Source organism: Urocampus carinirostris, chromosome 7, assembly GCF_059441175.1.
Source record: "Urocampus carinirostris isolate Australia breed hairy pipefish chromosome 7, RoL_Ucar_1.0, whole genome shotgun sequence".
Classification (NCBI taxonomy): Eukaryota; Metazoa; Chordata; class Actinopteri; order Syngnathiformes; family Syngnathidae; genus Urocampus; species Urocampus carinirostris.
This window is the reverse complement of record NC_142355.1, coordinates 19,196,531-19,210,832: the sequence shown is the minus strand read 5'-3', so window position 1 is coordinate 19,210,832 and position 14,302 is coordinate 19,196,531. Positions and strand designations below refer to the sequence as shown.

The window sequence follows — 14,302 nt, the reverse complement described above, 5'->3', positions numbered from 1 at the left end:
TTTGTATAGCCCTTAATCACAAGGAGTCTCAAAGGGCTGCACAGACCACAGATTACTGCAAACCGCAGACTATTATGACACCATCCCCTGATCTAAAACCTACATGAGGGCAAGGAAAAACCCAAAACCTCAGGAGAATGAAGAAACCTTGAGAAGGGACCGCACATGAGGTTATCCTCCTTCCAGAATGACCAAGCCAAAATGGATTTTGCATTATCAAACAATACAATTAGAAATAAAGTATAATATGAAAGAATAATAAAAAATAAAATAAAAAGGATGACCAGGTTGCAATAGATGTAGCATTAACAAATAATACACAGATATTGTCAACATGAAATATAGGTTATCCATATGCTATAGAATAGAAGTGTGTTATAAGCCTAGATTCAAACAGTTCCACTGAGGTTGCGGATCGAATTTCAGGGGGATGAGCATTCCACAGCACCGGGGCCCGAAGTTTCTGTTTGCAAACCCTAGCCTAGGATGTCCACTCATAGATATTCTTAAAGGGACACTGTGTCATATTAGACCAAGTCAAGTCAAGTCCTTTTTATTTGTATAGCCCTTAATCATAAAGAGTCTCAAAGGGCTGCACAGGTTATGGCACAGACTATTATTTCAGACTATTGTTACACCATCCCCTGATCTGGAAACAACATTAGGGCAAGGAAAAACTCAAAAACCTCAACATGAGGAAAATGAAGAAACCTTGAAAAGAGACCGCAGGATTACCAGGCAAAGGATGTTGCAATTACAAATAATACAGACATATTGTCCACAAAAAGTATAGATTATTCATATACTATAGAGTAGAAGTGTGTTTTAAGCTTAGAATTAAACAATTCCACAGAGGTTGCAGATCGGATCTCAGGGGGAAGAGCATTCCACAGCATTGTGTGGTGCTAAAAAGCGCAAAGGAGAATACAAACTGCTTTTTGGTTTTCGGGTACCTGTAGCAGCAAGATGGCAGACAATGATTTCAGCTCCCTATCAGTGAGGCTCATGTTGTGCAAAAAAAGCACATTTTTCAACCTTCCCGGTCTTTTAAAAATCCATGTTTATACCATGAGTTTGTGTATTTTTGCGGATTTTCTTGAAATCAATACTTTTGTCTTTTAATAAATGAAAATTATTTACCACTAGGAGGCCCCAAACAACACACACTGTCCCTATAAAGAATCCTCAGGTTAGAAATAAATGTCCTTAATTTAATTTTCAAAAATTAGCCCATCAAGAATCATGCGTTAAATATATTCTCCATTGTGTTGTATAGTGTTTTTGTTGGATTAAAACATGTTTAAAAATGTTCCCCAATGTTGCTTGTCCTTGCATGTTCTTTTTATGCAAGGTACTAGGAAAAATGCAGTTATTTGTTTTTTGGATGGTGGATATTTTAATACAAAACCAACCCAGAGATGCTGGGCACGTTATTTTATACTTAATTAAAAACAACCTATATATATATTCACACATTCTAATTGAATATGATGATAAAAACATTTTTCTGCTCTGTTTTGAAATTTGGGTGGTACAAAAATATTTGAACAATAACTTAAAGAGACAAGTTTGTTTTTTTTTGTTTGTTTTTTTTAAGTTACAGACGCTGCCCTACTTACAAACGATCTTAAGTTGAATTTGTTTGTAAGCTTCTTCAGTGCTATATTTTGTATGTTTAAGGTTTATCTAAGTATGTTTAAGGCTTGCATAAGTATGTTTTGTACTAAAAAATAAATATTTTACAAAATAATATTTGCTCAATAAAGATAAATAAAGTTAAGTGCAATTTGCTATTGGAAGATAATCTTCAAGAGGTCCCCCTCCATGTTAGAGTGGCTGAAAAAAAGCAATCGAGCCATTTTCTCAACCATTATCTCACTTGCTGGCTTTTTTCAAACTGAATTGTCAGGTGGCATGCGTCATGGCTCACGGCTCTGGCCTCCCAGGGAGTGGGGCTTGCCACCCCGACTGTTCAGATTGAGATTCAGATTCAGATCTACTTTATTGTCATTCTAGTACACGTGTTTCTTTCACATATGCATGCAAGATAACATACCTCCCGCCCTGGCATTATGAAATAACTCAATCACTGGGAATAATTGAATTAAAGCATAGGATTCAGTTCACATGCTCCAATACTGTCTCATCGTTTTCTTTGACATTGCAAAAAAGAATAGAGACCGGAGGTTGAATGCGTTACCTCTAACTGATTGAATATTTGGGAAAAACAAAACACAATCTTCAAGTTAAATGGCTGTATCACCCTTCACAAAAGCCATGCCAAAAAGGGAAATGCTTGCTTGCTTGGAAACAAGTACGTGTGATAACGCAAACAACTACAAAACAACTTTCCTTGACAAATAAGGAATTTAAAGATTTAATAATCTAAGATCATCAAAATATGTTTGGAATCCAGAGAAATCACGAAAAATTAAAACTGAACGACTGTGACCTTTGACCCTTGAGGTAACAATAAATCTCCCCAAAACATTTACAATCAGTTAGTAAATGCAATCTGACGCTATATTTGCTTTCTGTGATCTAACGAGTCCACAATCCTGAGCGCAAGCTTGAATAGGCGGAATCTGTGGTGATCTGGGCCTGCTTTAGTGCCAATGGAACAAACCAGTTTCCCAAGGCGTCAACCGTGTTGAAAGTTCAAAACCGGTATGCTGCCACCCAAGCAACGGCTTAGTAATAGATGCATCTGTTTTTTACTTCCTTTCAGCAAGTCAATGCAAAACACATTCTGCACATTTTAAAGCAGAGTGGCTTTTCAGCAAACAAGTCTGGCCTCCTTGCAATCCTCAACTGACCAGTCACCCATTGAGTATGTTTATAAGCCTAAACTGACCCAAAACCTAAGAAACTAAATCTTCAGTTCCTAAACTGATGAATGTTTGATTTAATTGCAAAGTGATGAAATCATTTGTTCCAGATTTAAGGTAGGTATAAAATTACAAGTGAATTATTACTAGGCTAAAGACAATAAAGTTAATCAGTTTGAACATTAACTTCTTATCTTAATACCATCTTCAGAATCTTGAGATATACTTTTTGTCAATTTTATGTTATAAATCAGGTTAGAGTGATGGTGGGCCCGTTTTATTTTGTTTTTTAAAAAGGACAGTTAGTGTTTTTTGCGCCTCCAAGTGGTGATTTTATATATATATACATATATATATATATATATATATATATATATATGTATTAAAAAATACGATAACTGCCATACAAGCATGCATTTTTTATAAATACCTATTATTAGTATTTATTTGACATGAGCCTCACCTATAGGGAACTGACATCCTTGTCTGCCATCTTGCTGCTATGGGTACCCCCGTAAAACCTGGAAAAAGGCTTTGCAAAATAATAATAATAATAATGATAATAATAATAATAATAAGATGAAGAAGAAAATCGTGCAGTTTGGTCACTTTGTGTCTCTCTAGTTTGTATTCTTCCTTGTGCTATTTACCGCATCTATTTTTTGCACTTCACAACACAGCGACATCTAGTGGTCAAATAATAAACACTGTTCCTTTAAACTCATTTCATGTATTTTACATAACAGTCGTCTTAACTACAGGGAGCGGAGATCACACACACACACACACACACACTTTCACCCTTTGAGGGTTTCGAGTTGGCATTTGGAACGTATTTGAAACGGTCTTTTCCTTACTTTCACCAGTTTCATCCTGGAATAAAAGAAAAGCGCGACAGTCTGCGTAAAATCAGTTTTCTTCCCCCCATCCCCCTCCCTCAAGCCTGATGTGTTGCGTGATCGAAACACCGATGAGAAAAGCAGGATAAAAGCAGATGATGAAAACAATTATCTAAAGGCTCTTTAAACTCAGTTGGGCCTTATTAATACATACTGTACATAATAGAGAAAATATAGAATTTTAAACTTTTTAGGGACCGCTCAAACTTCGCACCCCACCCATCACTTGGATTTTATTTAAAAAAGACAGGCTTTAATTTTCTATGAGATATCACCTTTCCTCCTTACTAGGTAGTCACAAATAAAATGTGAAATATGTGCTTTGGGCTCGGTCCTGCAAATCAAGTTAATTGGTTGCAATTGGAATGTGTGGGGCTTTAAAACCTGGATTGAATTTTCAAGGCCTAAATTTGAATTTGAAACCCCTGAACTAGACCGTGGAGGTGCACCAAACGAAGTATTGAAAAGCATGCGTGACGTCACGATTCTCACCTCCAGATGTCACTAGAACTTTGGCCCCGCAGCAGGAGAAACAATGGAGGAGTGACTTGGCACGGATGTTGTAATTCAGCAGCGCGACCGGACAGCCCAGTTTAGCGAGTCCCATCCAGGTCCACACCAGCCTGGGATCGTTGCCCATAAAAAGGGCCACGGAGTCCCCCTCCCGGAGGCAAGCCTCCTGCCTCAACACCCGACCCACCCGGTTACTCTGCCGGTCCACTTCACCGTAGGAAAAACTCTCGCCCTCAAATTGAATAAAAGTCTTGTCCGGGTTCTTGCGCACCCACATCAGAAAGTTGTCCAAGATGCTGTAGAAAGGCTTACTCCTCTTGTACCCGATGAAGCGGTAGGCCACCACCAAGCTCCGGAGGATGTAGGTGCAATCTTGCAGCCAGTATGGGAAGTGCGCCTTGAGGGCGAGCAACAAGCCGCCCAAGACGGTCAACCACATAAACATGGTGTGTGCAATCGTGCAACCTCCAAAAGCGACAAGACGCAAAATGCGCGCTAGAGGATCGGCGTCAAAGTTCACCTGCTGCGATCCAGACTTTCTTGCTCGCTTTCCCCGAGCACGTGTGCGACAATCGCCCGATCGATTTCCACGCCCAGTCGGGCAGGAACGTGCGTAATTACGCGCAGGTACGTACTCCAGGATGCGCGCGCAGACTTTTTGTGGCTTGTTTTGTAAACAAGGACAGTTATTTGTACACATCTTGAAAGCATTTGAAATTATTTGTAAACTTCTCCAAAGGACATTTTTATGTATAAAATGTCTTGGTTACGATAACTTTTTTGATATTACAAAAGCGGCAGGTTTTATTTTTACGCACGAAACACAATCCATCTCTAAAATATTTTTTTTAATTCTTATTTAAAACCAGAAGTGGCAATTTTGTACCAAAACGGAAATCTAACGCTAAAGCTTGTACACGCACAAAGGCTTAGTCACCCTTCAAAATAAAGGAGCCATAGAGTCAAAAAAAATGTTTGAATTTGAAATACAGTAGTGTAAACTCTCTTTATTATTATTTTTGATTTTTAAGTGGAGAAAGGCCATAGTTTAACCCAGGGGGCGATTTTAGTTTCAGCACTTTGGGGGTGCTGAACATCCAGAATGTCTGGCTGGTTAGAAAATGTTTGCGTGGGTTTCCTCCGGGCACTCCAGTTTCCGCCCAAATTCCAAAAATACCAGCCTTCCTTGCCAGGACTCGAACAGACACAGACCCAATTGCGTTACGTTTCTCACAAGTTTTCTTGAAGGAAAGAGGAAGGGCTGTGCCCACGATCCGGCGTTCGCTAGGCGCGGGAAGCAAGTTGCTCCCGTACCCTACTGGGGATAAGCGGTGCAGATAATGGATGTATGAATAATAAAAATGATAATACATTGTACTTTGCCTTACAAGACACCTGAAGTCGCTGTATATATAGTAACAAACAAGAATAAAGCAAGAATAAAACAAGCAAGTAATAAATAGCATTTTCAAAAAAAGTAATAAATGGCAAATAAAATCACAGTAGAGATGAAATGGGGCGTTATGTGAGGCAGATGATCAAAAAAAGGCAAGTCTGAAGAGGTAAGTTTTGAGTCTGGATTTGAAGGTGGACAGGGTGGCAGAATTCCGGGGGTTAGGCGACAATGAGTTCATGAAGTGACTTCGGATTATTCAACGCTGTTCAGGAGTGCTACGTCACATTTGTGGACATCAGATTACACTTTGTAGTTAGCATAACTACTATTACTACGCAACTGTCTGTCAGGACCAGAAGAGAAGGAGGACCCAAATGCGTAACGTCACTCACAAGTTTATTGAAATATAGAGGAAAGGCAGCGCCAGCGATCCGGTGCTCTCTGGACGCGGGAAGCAAGCCGCTCACGGGATCGGAGCGTGTTCCGAATGCGGAAGTGGATCTTACGGAGCGGGAGATCATAGTGTAGTTAGACGGAGGAACAGGTAGTTAGCCGGGACGGGGGATCAGAAGGTGGTCGGGGTCAAAAAACGGGTTGTACCAGGAGACAAACGGGGAAATCAGGAACGGACAAGTGGAAAACGGGTGACAAAACGGGACCGACGGGAGTCAGAGTCAAAAATGCTTGCCTGGTCAAAACAGAGGTTCGCTGACGGACTGACAACAGGCGACCAGCAGCAGCTGGCGCCAAACGAGCAGGCACAGGTCAGTGTAATGAGTAATCATGACACTGTCTCCCTTTGTTCTCTTTTAACAGTAAAAATATAATGAAACGGAGAAGCATGTAAGGACAAAAGAATGAGGATGTGATGTCAGTCTATTTCTTACCCGCCTTTTCCTATTCGTGCATCATTATCTCCTCTCCCTTTTCTTTATCTCTCTCCCTTTCTACTAACAACCACATACAAACATCTTTCAGTCGTTAAAAAAATTCAGTCATTTAAATCAAGTCATGTTTTTTGGGGGGAAAAGGAGATTGATTTAAATAACAGAAGAAGAGTGGTGGAATATAGGTAAATCACAGTGCACATCCACTAGCTCCCAGACCTAGCGACTACGCAAAAGCAAAATCTGCAACGGGCGTTCTTCCACATCCGCTTCGTCAAAACCAAAATAGGTTTCAACAAGTGATCTAACGCCCTTCTTCGGTGCAAGCTTCGTTTACTTCTCGTTCGTTGACTCTGGGACTATGTTTACGGAGTGTGCCATGAAAATCAATGAGCTAACACGGTTGGGTGTAACATGGTGTGGTGCTTGCTAACTTTGAATCACGTTTATTGGCTTGTGCTGTTATTAAAACTTGCTTCTGATTGCTCGACTTTTTTAAAACTCCAACAATAACAATTGTGGTTTGCCAAAACTCCATCACTCACTACAAAACCTTGAAAAAAAACGCAGTGCTTTGCAGTTTCACTTTCGCACTGTCACATCGCGATGTCAATTCCGGTTAATCGTGCAGCCCTAACGTGTTGTGTTCAAATCGTCAAGCAAACGTTCAAACTTCTGATTTCTGACTGCCGCCCCCCTAACGCCCCCCCAGATCTTTCCACCGCCACCAGGGGGGGCGGTACCGCCCACTTTGGGAACAACTGCTGTAAGCAGAGCAAGAGGCAAAAACATGATATCAAATAATTATCACGATAATTACTATTTATCGCGCATGTTAGCAGATTGAATGTCAACATTTTCTCCCAAGTTGACACTGTATTTCGGGAGGAGGAACAATGGCAATTTGTGAAAGTGAGAGCCTTGATTGTTCGATGAATGTGAATACACACACACACACACACACACACTCTCCAGAAAAACTAACAAATAAATCCGTTCAAAAACACGTTGATGACCATTTCTCGCTTTTATTTGCAAATCACAGCAAAACGTGCTTTGGACAATATTTTAGATACACAAAACAATAACAAAGAGAAGAAGTTGAGAATTTCAGAACAATTTTTCAAAGAGAATAGTCGTGGAATGTCTGCCTTTTTATTTTTGTATTTTAATTTGGATTCCTGATGTTGGTGCTCTGTTTGGATAAAAAAACAATTCTTTAAAGGGACAGTGTGCATTATTTAACACCTCTTAGTGGAAGCAAAAATGTCATTTTATGTAAAACAAGATTTATTTGAATATCAAGCAAATATACATGAACTATCATATTAACATTTTTTAAATAATTGTAGGTCAGGGCAGCACGGCGGCTGAGTGGTTAGCGCGTCCACGGCACAGTTCTGAGGTCATGAGAGCGAACCTTCCCGTGTGGAGTTTGCATGTTCTCCCCGTGCTTGCGTGGGTTTCCTCCGAGATTCCAAAATCATGCGTGTCAGGCTAATTGGCTGGTCCGAATTGTCCTTAGATGTGAATGATCGAATGAGTTGTCTGTCTGTGTGGCCTGCGACTGGCTAGCAACCAGTTCAGGGTGTCCCATGCCCACTGCCAGAAGACAGCTGGCATGGGCTGCAGCACGCCCGCGACCCTACTGAGGATAAGCGGTGCAGATAATGGATGGATGGATGATTTGTAGGTCAAAGAACTTGCATTTGTTTTACATAACAAGAGCCTCTACTGAGGGAGCTGACATAATTGTCAGAAATCCTGCTGCGACGGGTACCTGAAAAAACAAAAACTTTGCGAAGTAAAAGAAAAATGATGCGGTTTGGTCACTTAAATGTAAATGGTCTGCATTTATATAACGCTTTTCAAGTCAATGAAGACCTCTCAAAACACTTTACAATCTGCTTCACACTTTTCCCTTTTACTCACTAACTAACCCATAGCAGCATCAGCCATGCAAGGTATCTACCTGCTATCGGGGGCATTAGGGATTCAGGGTCTTGCCCAAGGACACTAAGACATAGCACTGCCGGGAATCGAACCTGTGACCTCTTGTTCCCAAGACAAGCGCTTTACCTCCTGAGGTTATTTGTTAATGTTGGAGTCATTATATTAAACCACTCCAACTCACTCGTGCAGGGGTGGCGAACATGCGGCTTGGCCAATATGAATGGGGCTCTTTGCCTCATCATATCTTCTATATACTGTGGTTCTTTGCCTCATTTCATGTTTAGTTTATTTTCTCCTCTTAAAATACACTTGAATCCATCACAGTTAAAAAATATATATAATATTATATGTATATATGGCCCGCGACCCTACTGAGGATAAGCGGTGCAGCTAATGAGATGAGATGAGATGAGATGTATATATGGAAATTAATTTGGCAGATTTATTGCTTTCATGCTCCTCCGGACACATAACTGACTGCAATTCATCTGCGTAGGTTACGACTAATGCCGGGAAATTAAGTGAACATTTCATGAGCGTGCAGACTGTTACCCTCATGGTCAAAATGGCAAAATGCAAAGCGAAACGAAAATATGAAGATGAACACAGGGCACTTCAGGAAGAATGGTAGGATGCTTACTTTTTTGTTGAACAGAATGGCAAATCATTCTGTTTATTATGCAGTACCACGATATCCCATTTCAAGACCTCAAATCTTCAGCGTCATTTTAACACAGCCCATGCTAATATTGACACAGAATTCCCCAAAGGTACTGAACTACGCAAGCAAAAATTGAGCACCTTGAAAAGCCAGGTAAAAAGACAGTCTTAAATGTTTCAGCAATTGATTAAGCATGGAGAAACTTTGAAACTTGCCTCCTATAAAGCAGTGTGGAACATTGCCCGTGCTAAAAAACCGCACAGCGAAGGCAAGTTTTTGAAACAGTGTTTTGTGAATTTAATTGAAACTCTGGCTCCAGATAATAAAAAACTCAAAGATTCCATTACTGAGCTACAGCTTTCAAGATACACAGTTGAAACCAGAATATCAGACATTAAGCGCTTGAATCTGATCTCCACGAAGACCTGAACACGTGTGCTTATTTTAGTTTCTCATTGGACGAGTCATGCGACATACAGGACACGCCACAGTTGGTAATATTTGTACGGATGGTTTTTGAGGACTCCGTGGTCAAAGAAGAGCTTTTTAATATTGTGCCGTTAAAAGACAGAACTCGCGGCATTGACGTAAAGAAGCAATGACTGAAGTATTCAAAAAAGTAAACTCACCACGATAGCTACGGATGGAGCGCCATCGATGATTGGTCCTGTGATCAGTCTTATGGGCCTATGCAAGAGCGATGACACATTCCCTGAATTTTGGAATTTCTATTGCATCATCCACCGAGAGCAACTTGTGTCCAAAACACTGAATTTAGACCATGTCTGGAAACCTGTGATGGAGATTGTGAACCACATCCGTACACACGCTCTTAATCACCGGCAGTTCAAAAATCTGCCTCTGCACTGCGCCGTGAGACGGCTCTCAAGAGGTAATGGTATCCTGCTTTTTGGAACTTGGAACCCAACTGGCTTATGGGTTTGGCTTTTTGTAGTGGACATGCTTTCACACTTGGATAAACTAAACCTGGATCTGCAGGGGAAATTAAAAACTGTTCCTGATCTGGCACAAAGTGTATTTGCTTTTTTCAAAAGGCTGCCATTAAAATTAATACAGCGCAGTACGGGACACTGCTTGTGAATCTGCACGGGAATTTTACTTGGTGGTTTGAGGACCTGCAGCAGAAACGAACACAGATCACTTTCCTCATCGACCCTTTTAATGCAGAGACTGACTGGCTGAAATCACCGCTTGTCACTGATGAGGTAGCTACTGAACTGGAGTTGATTGAGCTACGCGAAGATCACAGACTGAAATCTCTTTTGAAAGAAGGCCCTGTTACGTTTTGGAGAACCGTGCCAACTTGAGAAATACCCGTGTGTAAAAAGAGTCGCTGCTGTCAATGTTCCTGTCAACATATGTCTGTGAGTCCCTGTTTTCTACCTTGAAACGCGGGAAATCAAAGCATCGGTCCGTTCTGACTGACACTCACGTAAAGGAACTGCTCCGAGTGGCTACAACTGACTACAAACCTGATTTGCAGAGGATTACCGGAAACAAGAGATGCCAGAAATCCCACTGAAAATATCTCACCTCTCCAGCAACATTAATTTCAAACTTAGTATAAAAATGTTATTGTTTATTTTTTATTAAGTATCAAAAATCCCAACATTTTTTCATGCATTCAAATGTTTTTTGTGTTTCACTTCGAATAAAATTTCTTTGAACCATTTTTTCGTGACATTTTTATTTTGGGCAGCACGGCGGCGCAGTGGTTAGCGCGTGTGCGGCACAGTTCTAAGGTCTTGGGAACCTCCTGTGTGGGTTCAAATCCAGCTACCGGACTTACTGTGTGGAGTTTGTATGTTCTCCCCGTGCTTGCGTGGGTTTCCTCCCACATTCCAAAAACATACATGTCAGGTTAATTGGCCAGTTCTAATTGTCCCTAGGTGTGAATGAGCGAGTGAGTTGTCTCTCTTGCGACTGGCTGGCAACTAGTTCAGGGTGTCCCCTGCCCACTGCCCGAAGATAGCTGGGATGGGCTCCAGCACCGCCGTGACCCTACTGAGGATAAGCAGTGCAGCGAATGAGATGAGATTTTTATTTTGCCCTGGTGTAGTTTGGAAAAACACCTGACTGAACATGCTTGTGTGAATTTTTTAATATTCTATTAATTCACATTTTACAGGTTATATGTGTGCATCTGAAGTGTGTTCAGTAGTTGTGTGTGTCAGAGAGAAGAAGAGAATTAGATAGTGAGAAAAAGTGTGTGTGTGTGTGATGAGAGAGAGGTGCCTGTGTGTGGAGGGGGTATGTGACCTCCAGGGTAGTTGCTGTGTTAACTCTGGCTAAGGTGCATTCGATGTATGTATTGAGGGTGGACACTTTCCTTGAAATCAACACAAGAACAATACTTGTTGTGTTGTAAGGAGAGGAGTGTGTTATGGGAAATAATGTTTATAATTGTGTGTGTCTGTCTTTCATGGCAGGTCAGTGCGTGGTGTGGCTCTTTGACTCTCACGGTTAAAAATTTCGCCTCTTTGTGTCAAACTTGTTCGCCACCCTTGCACTAATTGGTTCATCTGGTATAAAATGTAACTGCAATTTTTTTTTCTACCCGTCAACTTAAACATTGTCCCTTTAATTTAAATTTAAATTTTTTTCATCACTTCATATGGTGTACGCTGCATAACAATTTTTCTACGTGATTTAAAAACCGATCTCTTCTAATCCAGGTAGTCTCAGTCAATGGTAGCAAACGTTGCCACGGTATTCTGCATAGTGTGTCTTGCTGTGAGTAGATAGGTTGTGTTTGTAAGGTTTGTAAGCAATGGGTTAAGGTTGACAGGTATGTATTTCAATTTCCCTTTTTCCTGTATTTTCACCCATTTTTTTCCTTTCTTTCTTTGCAAAAAAAAATGGGAAAAAAATGTTGCAATTTGGTTACTTTAAGTCTCCGTAGTTTGGGTTCTTCGTTGTGGTTTTAAACACTCGTTTCTGCTTGCATTATAGATGCTCTACTTACGACCATTCGACTTGCGTAAAACGGAATATACGAAAACAAATTCAGGATGTCGAAAAATATCTTAACATTGCTCTAAGATAGATTTTGTATTGTGTGCAACTTTTTCCAAGTACAGGACATTACTGTAGTGCTTCTTTCGGGCACTACTGCCGTGTGGCGCTGTGAGAGGTCACCCAGCATCCACCTGGAGGAAAAAGAAATCTGCTTCCTTTTCCTAGTTTGTGTGCAAACATTCTATACTGTCTATACTGTGTCTATACTATCTCCGGCGCCCTAAGAACTTTGACATTTTTATTGTTTAATATCTTGTGCATCCATTCAATATGGTTGGTGTAATGTATGAAGAAGAGGCGAGCTGCTTCTTTTGAAATGAAAGTGGAATAAGAAAGATTGATGCGGTTGAGAAAATAGTTGGAATGCTTTTCACCCAGAGGAGGACCTCTTGAAGCGCATCTTCAAAAAGTAAGTAAAACTTTAAATATCTTTATAGAGCATATTATTTTATGAAATGTTTATTTTTAGTACAAAACAATACAGGTTAATTACAGAAGCCTCAAACTATAAACATACAAAATATAGCACTGAAGGAACTTACAAACAAATTCAACTTACAAACGATCGCCCGGAACTCGTTCATAAGTAGGGCAGCGTCTGTACAATACAGCAACACTTTATGTTTAAAATAATACACACTGTCCCTTTAAACCAGGGATCGGCAACCTATGGCACGCGTGCCAGCAGTGGCACGCGAGGGGTTAACCAGTGGCACAGGAGCGCACGTCAAAGTAACAATGATTTTTTTTTTTTAAATGCGCATTTTTACCTGAAATTTAGACATTTTCATTGCGCGCTTTCATTGTTTAGCAGCTTTACGGTGAGCGTGTGTCTGCGCGGTGCCTCGCAGAGGAGAGATCTGTTCTAACCCTAACCCACAGAAACACCGGCTCGCAATAAATGAACGAATCACGACAGGCAAATCATGAGGGCTCATCGAGTGGAAAAATCTCGTTCTTTTCAGCCAGCGTGGACAGACGAATGGGGCTTTGTGCAAAAAATGACCGTGCTGTTTGTGCATTATGCCTCGAGAGCGTTGTACCTCGCACGTCACGTGTTAAACATCATTACAAGACGAAATATGAACATTAAAAAGCCGGTGACATTAAAACTCACTGTGTCCAGGTACGGTGTCTTGTCTAAATCCGACTCCCCTGCCAAATCTTCCCTCCCTCGCATGAACGCGCATTCTGCTGCGGTCTGACAAAAGGGATCGCATTCTATATAATAAGTTCATCAAAACAATAAAGAGAGCTTATTAAAACAATTAAGCGATCATAGTCTATATAACGCGTTTATTAAAACAATAAAGCGCGACCGTATTCTACAAAATGCGTTTGTTAACGCGGAAGAAAAAGTCACCAACACCGGAGACGAATCAATGTATGCTATGATATCCACGATCACAACTAGTTGTACACAAATAGCTTTTATTTGATGTAGTATAATAGCCATGCTGTCTGGAGGGACGAAAGCATGACCAACTTAGGTGCCGAGGTGCCTAACTTGTTTGGGTGTTTGGGCAATTGGGTTGGCCATGTTCCAAACATTTTTGTGTGTGTTTTTTTGCTATTTTTTTCCCTTTTATTTTCTTTGTTTTTTGTTTGTTATTTCTATTATTATGTGTTGTCTTGCTGTCGGTCACCCCTCTTGAGGGATATGACCAAGGTAGATAGATAGATAATAGCCATATGTAATGTATTTTATTGTGAATGAAACCTTGGTTGCATTGGATCCCGTGGTGTAAACAAATCGTTTTGGTTTTTTTTTTCATTTAAAATCGACTTCACTGCCTATACTGTTTGCAAAGTAAGACACACTTTAAACCTATTATGTTTTTTGGGCTTTGGGATCCAACTACAGATGAATCCACTTTGTGATGTGTTACTGAATAGGTGTTTGACAAATCTAGTTAGTTTTATTTCTACTATTATTATTATTATTAATAATAGTAATATTATGAGAAACGTTCTGAAGCTCTTTAAAATCACTGTGCTGACATATTTATGTCACAGAAGGTTGCCCTAGAAGTCACAAGTATATATCTCTAACAGGGTCCATATTAGCAGGGGAGTCAGATTGATTTTAACAGGTAAAATGACTGCCACACCCCCCCTTGCTAACT

At 40.4% G+C, this 14,302-nt stretch overlaps 1 protein-coding gene across 1 annotated transcript in view; it reads right to left on the bottom strand.

Moving 5' to 3' along the window:
• The window catches only part of LOC148362560 (long-chain fatty acid transport protein 2-like), a 29,434-nt gene extending 24,630 nt beyond the window's left edge, over positions 1 to 4,804 (bottom strand). The window contains exon 1 of the mRNA XM_088339993.1: positions 4,220 to 4,804. Coding sequence (XP_088196119.1) covers positions 4,220 to 4,685 — 466 coding nt within the window. The 5' untranslated portion in view covers positions 4,686 to 4,804. The remainder of the gene's footprint in view (positions 1 to 4,219) is intronic.
• Between the last annotated feature and the right edge of the window lie 9,498 nt (positions 4,805 to 14,302).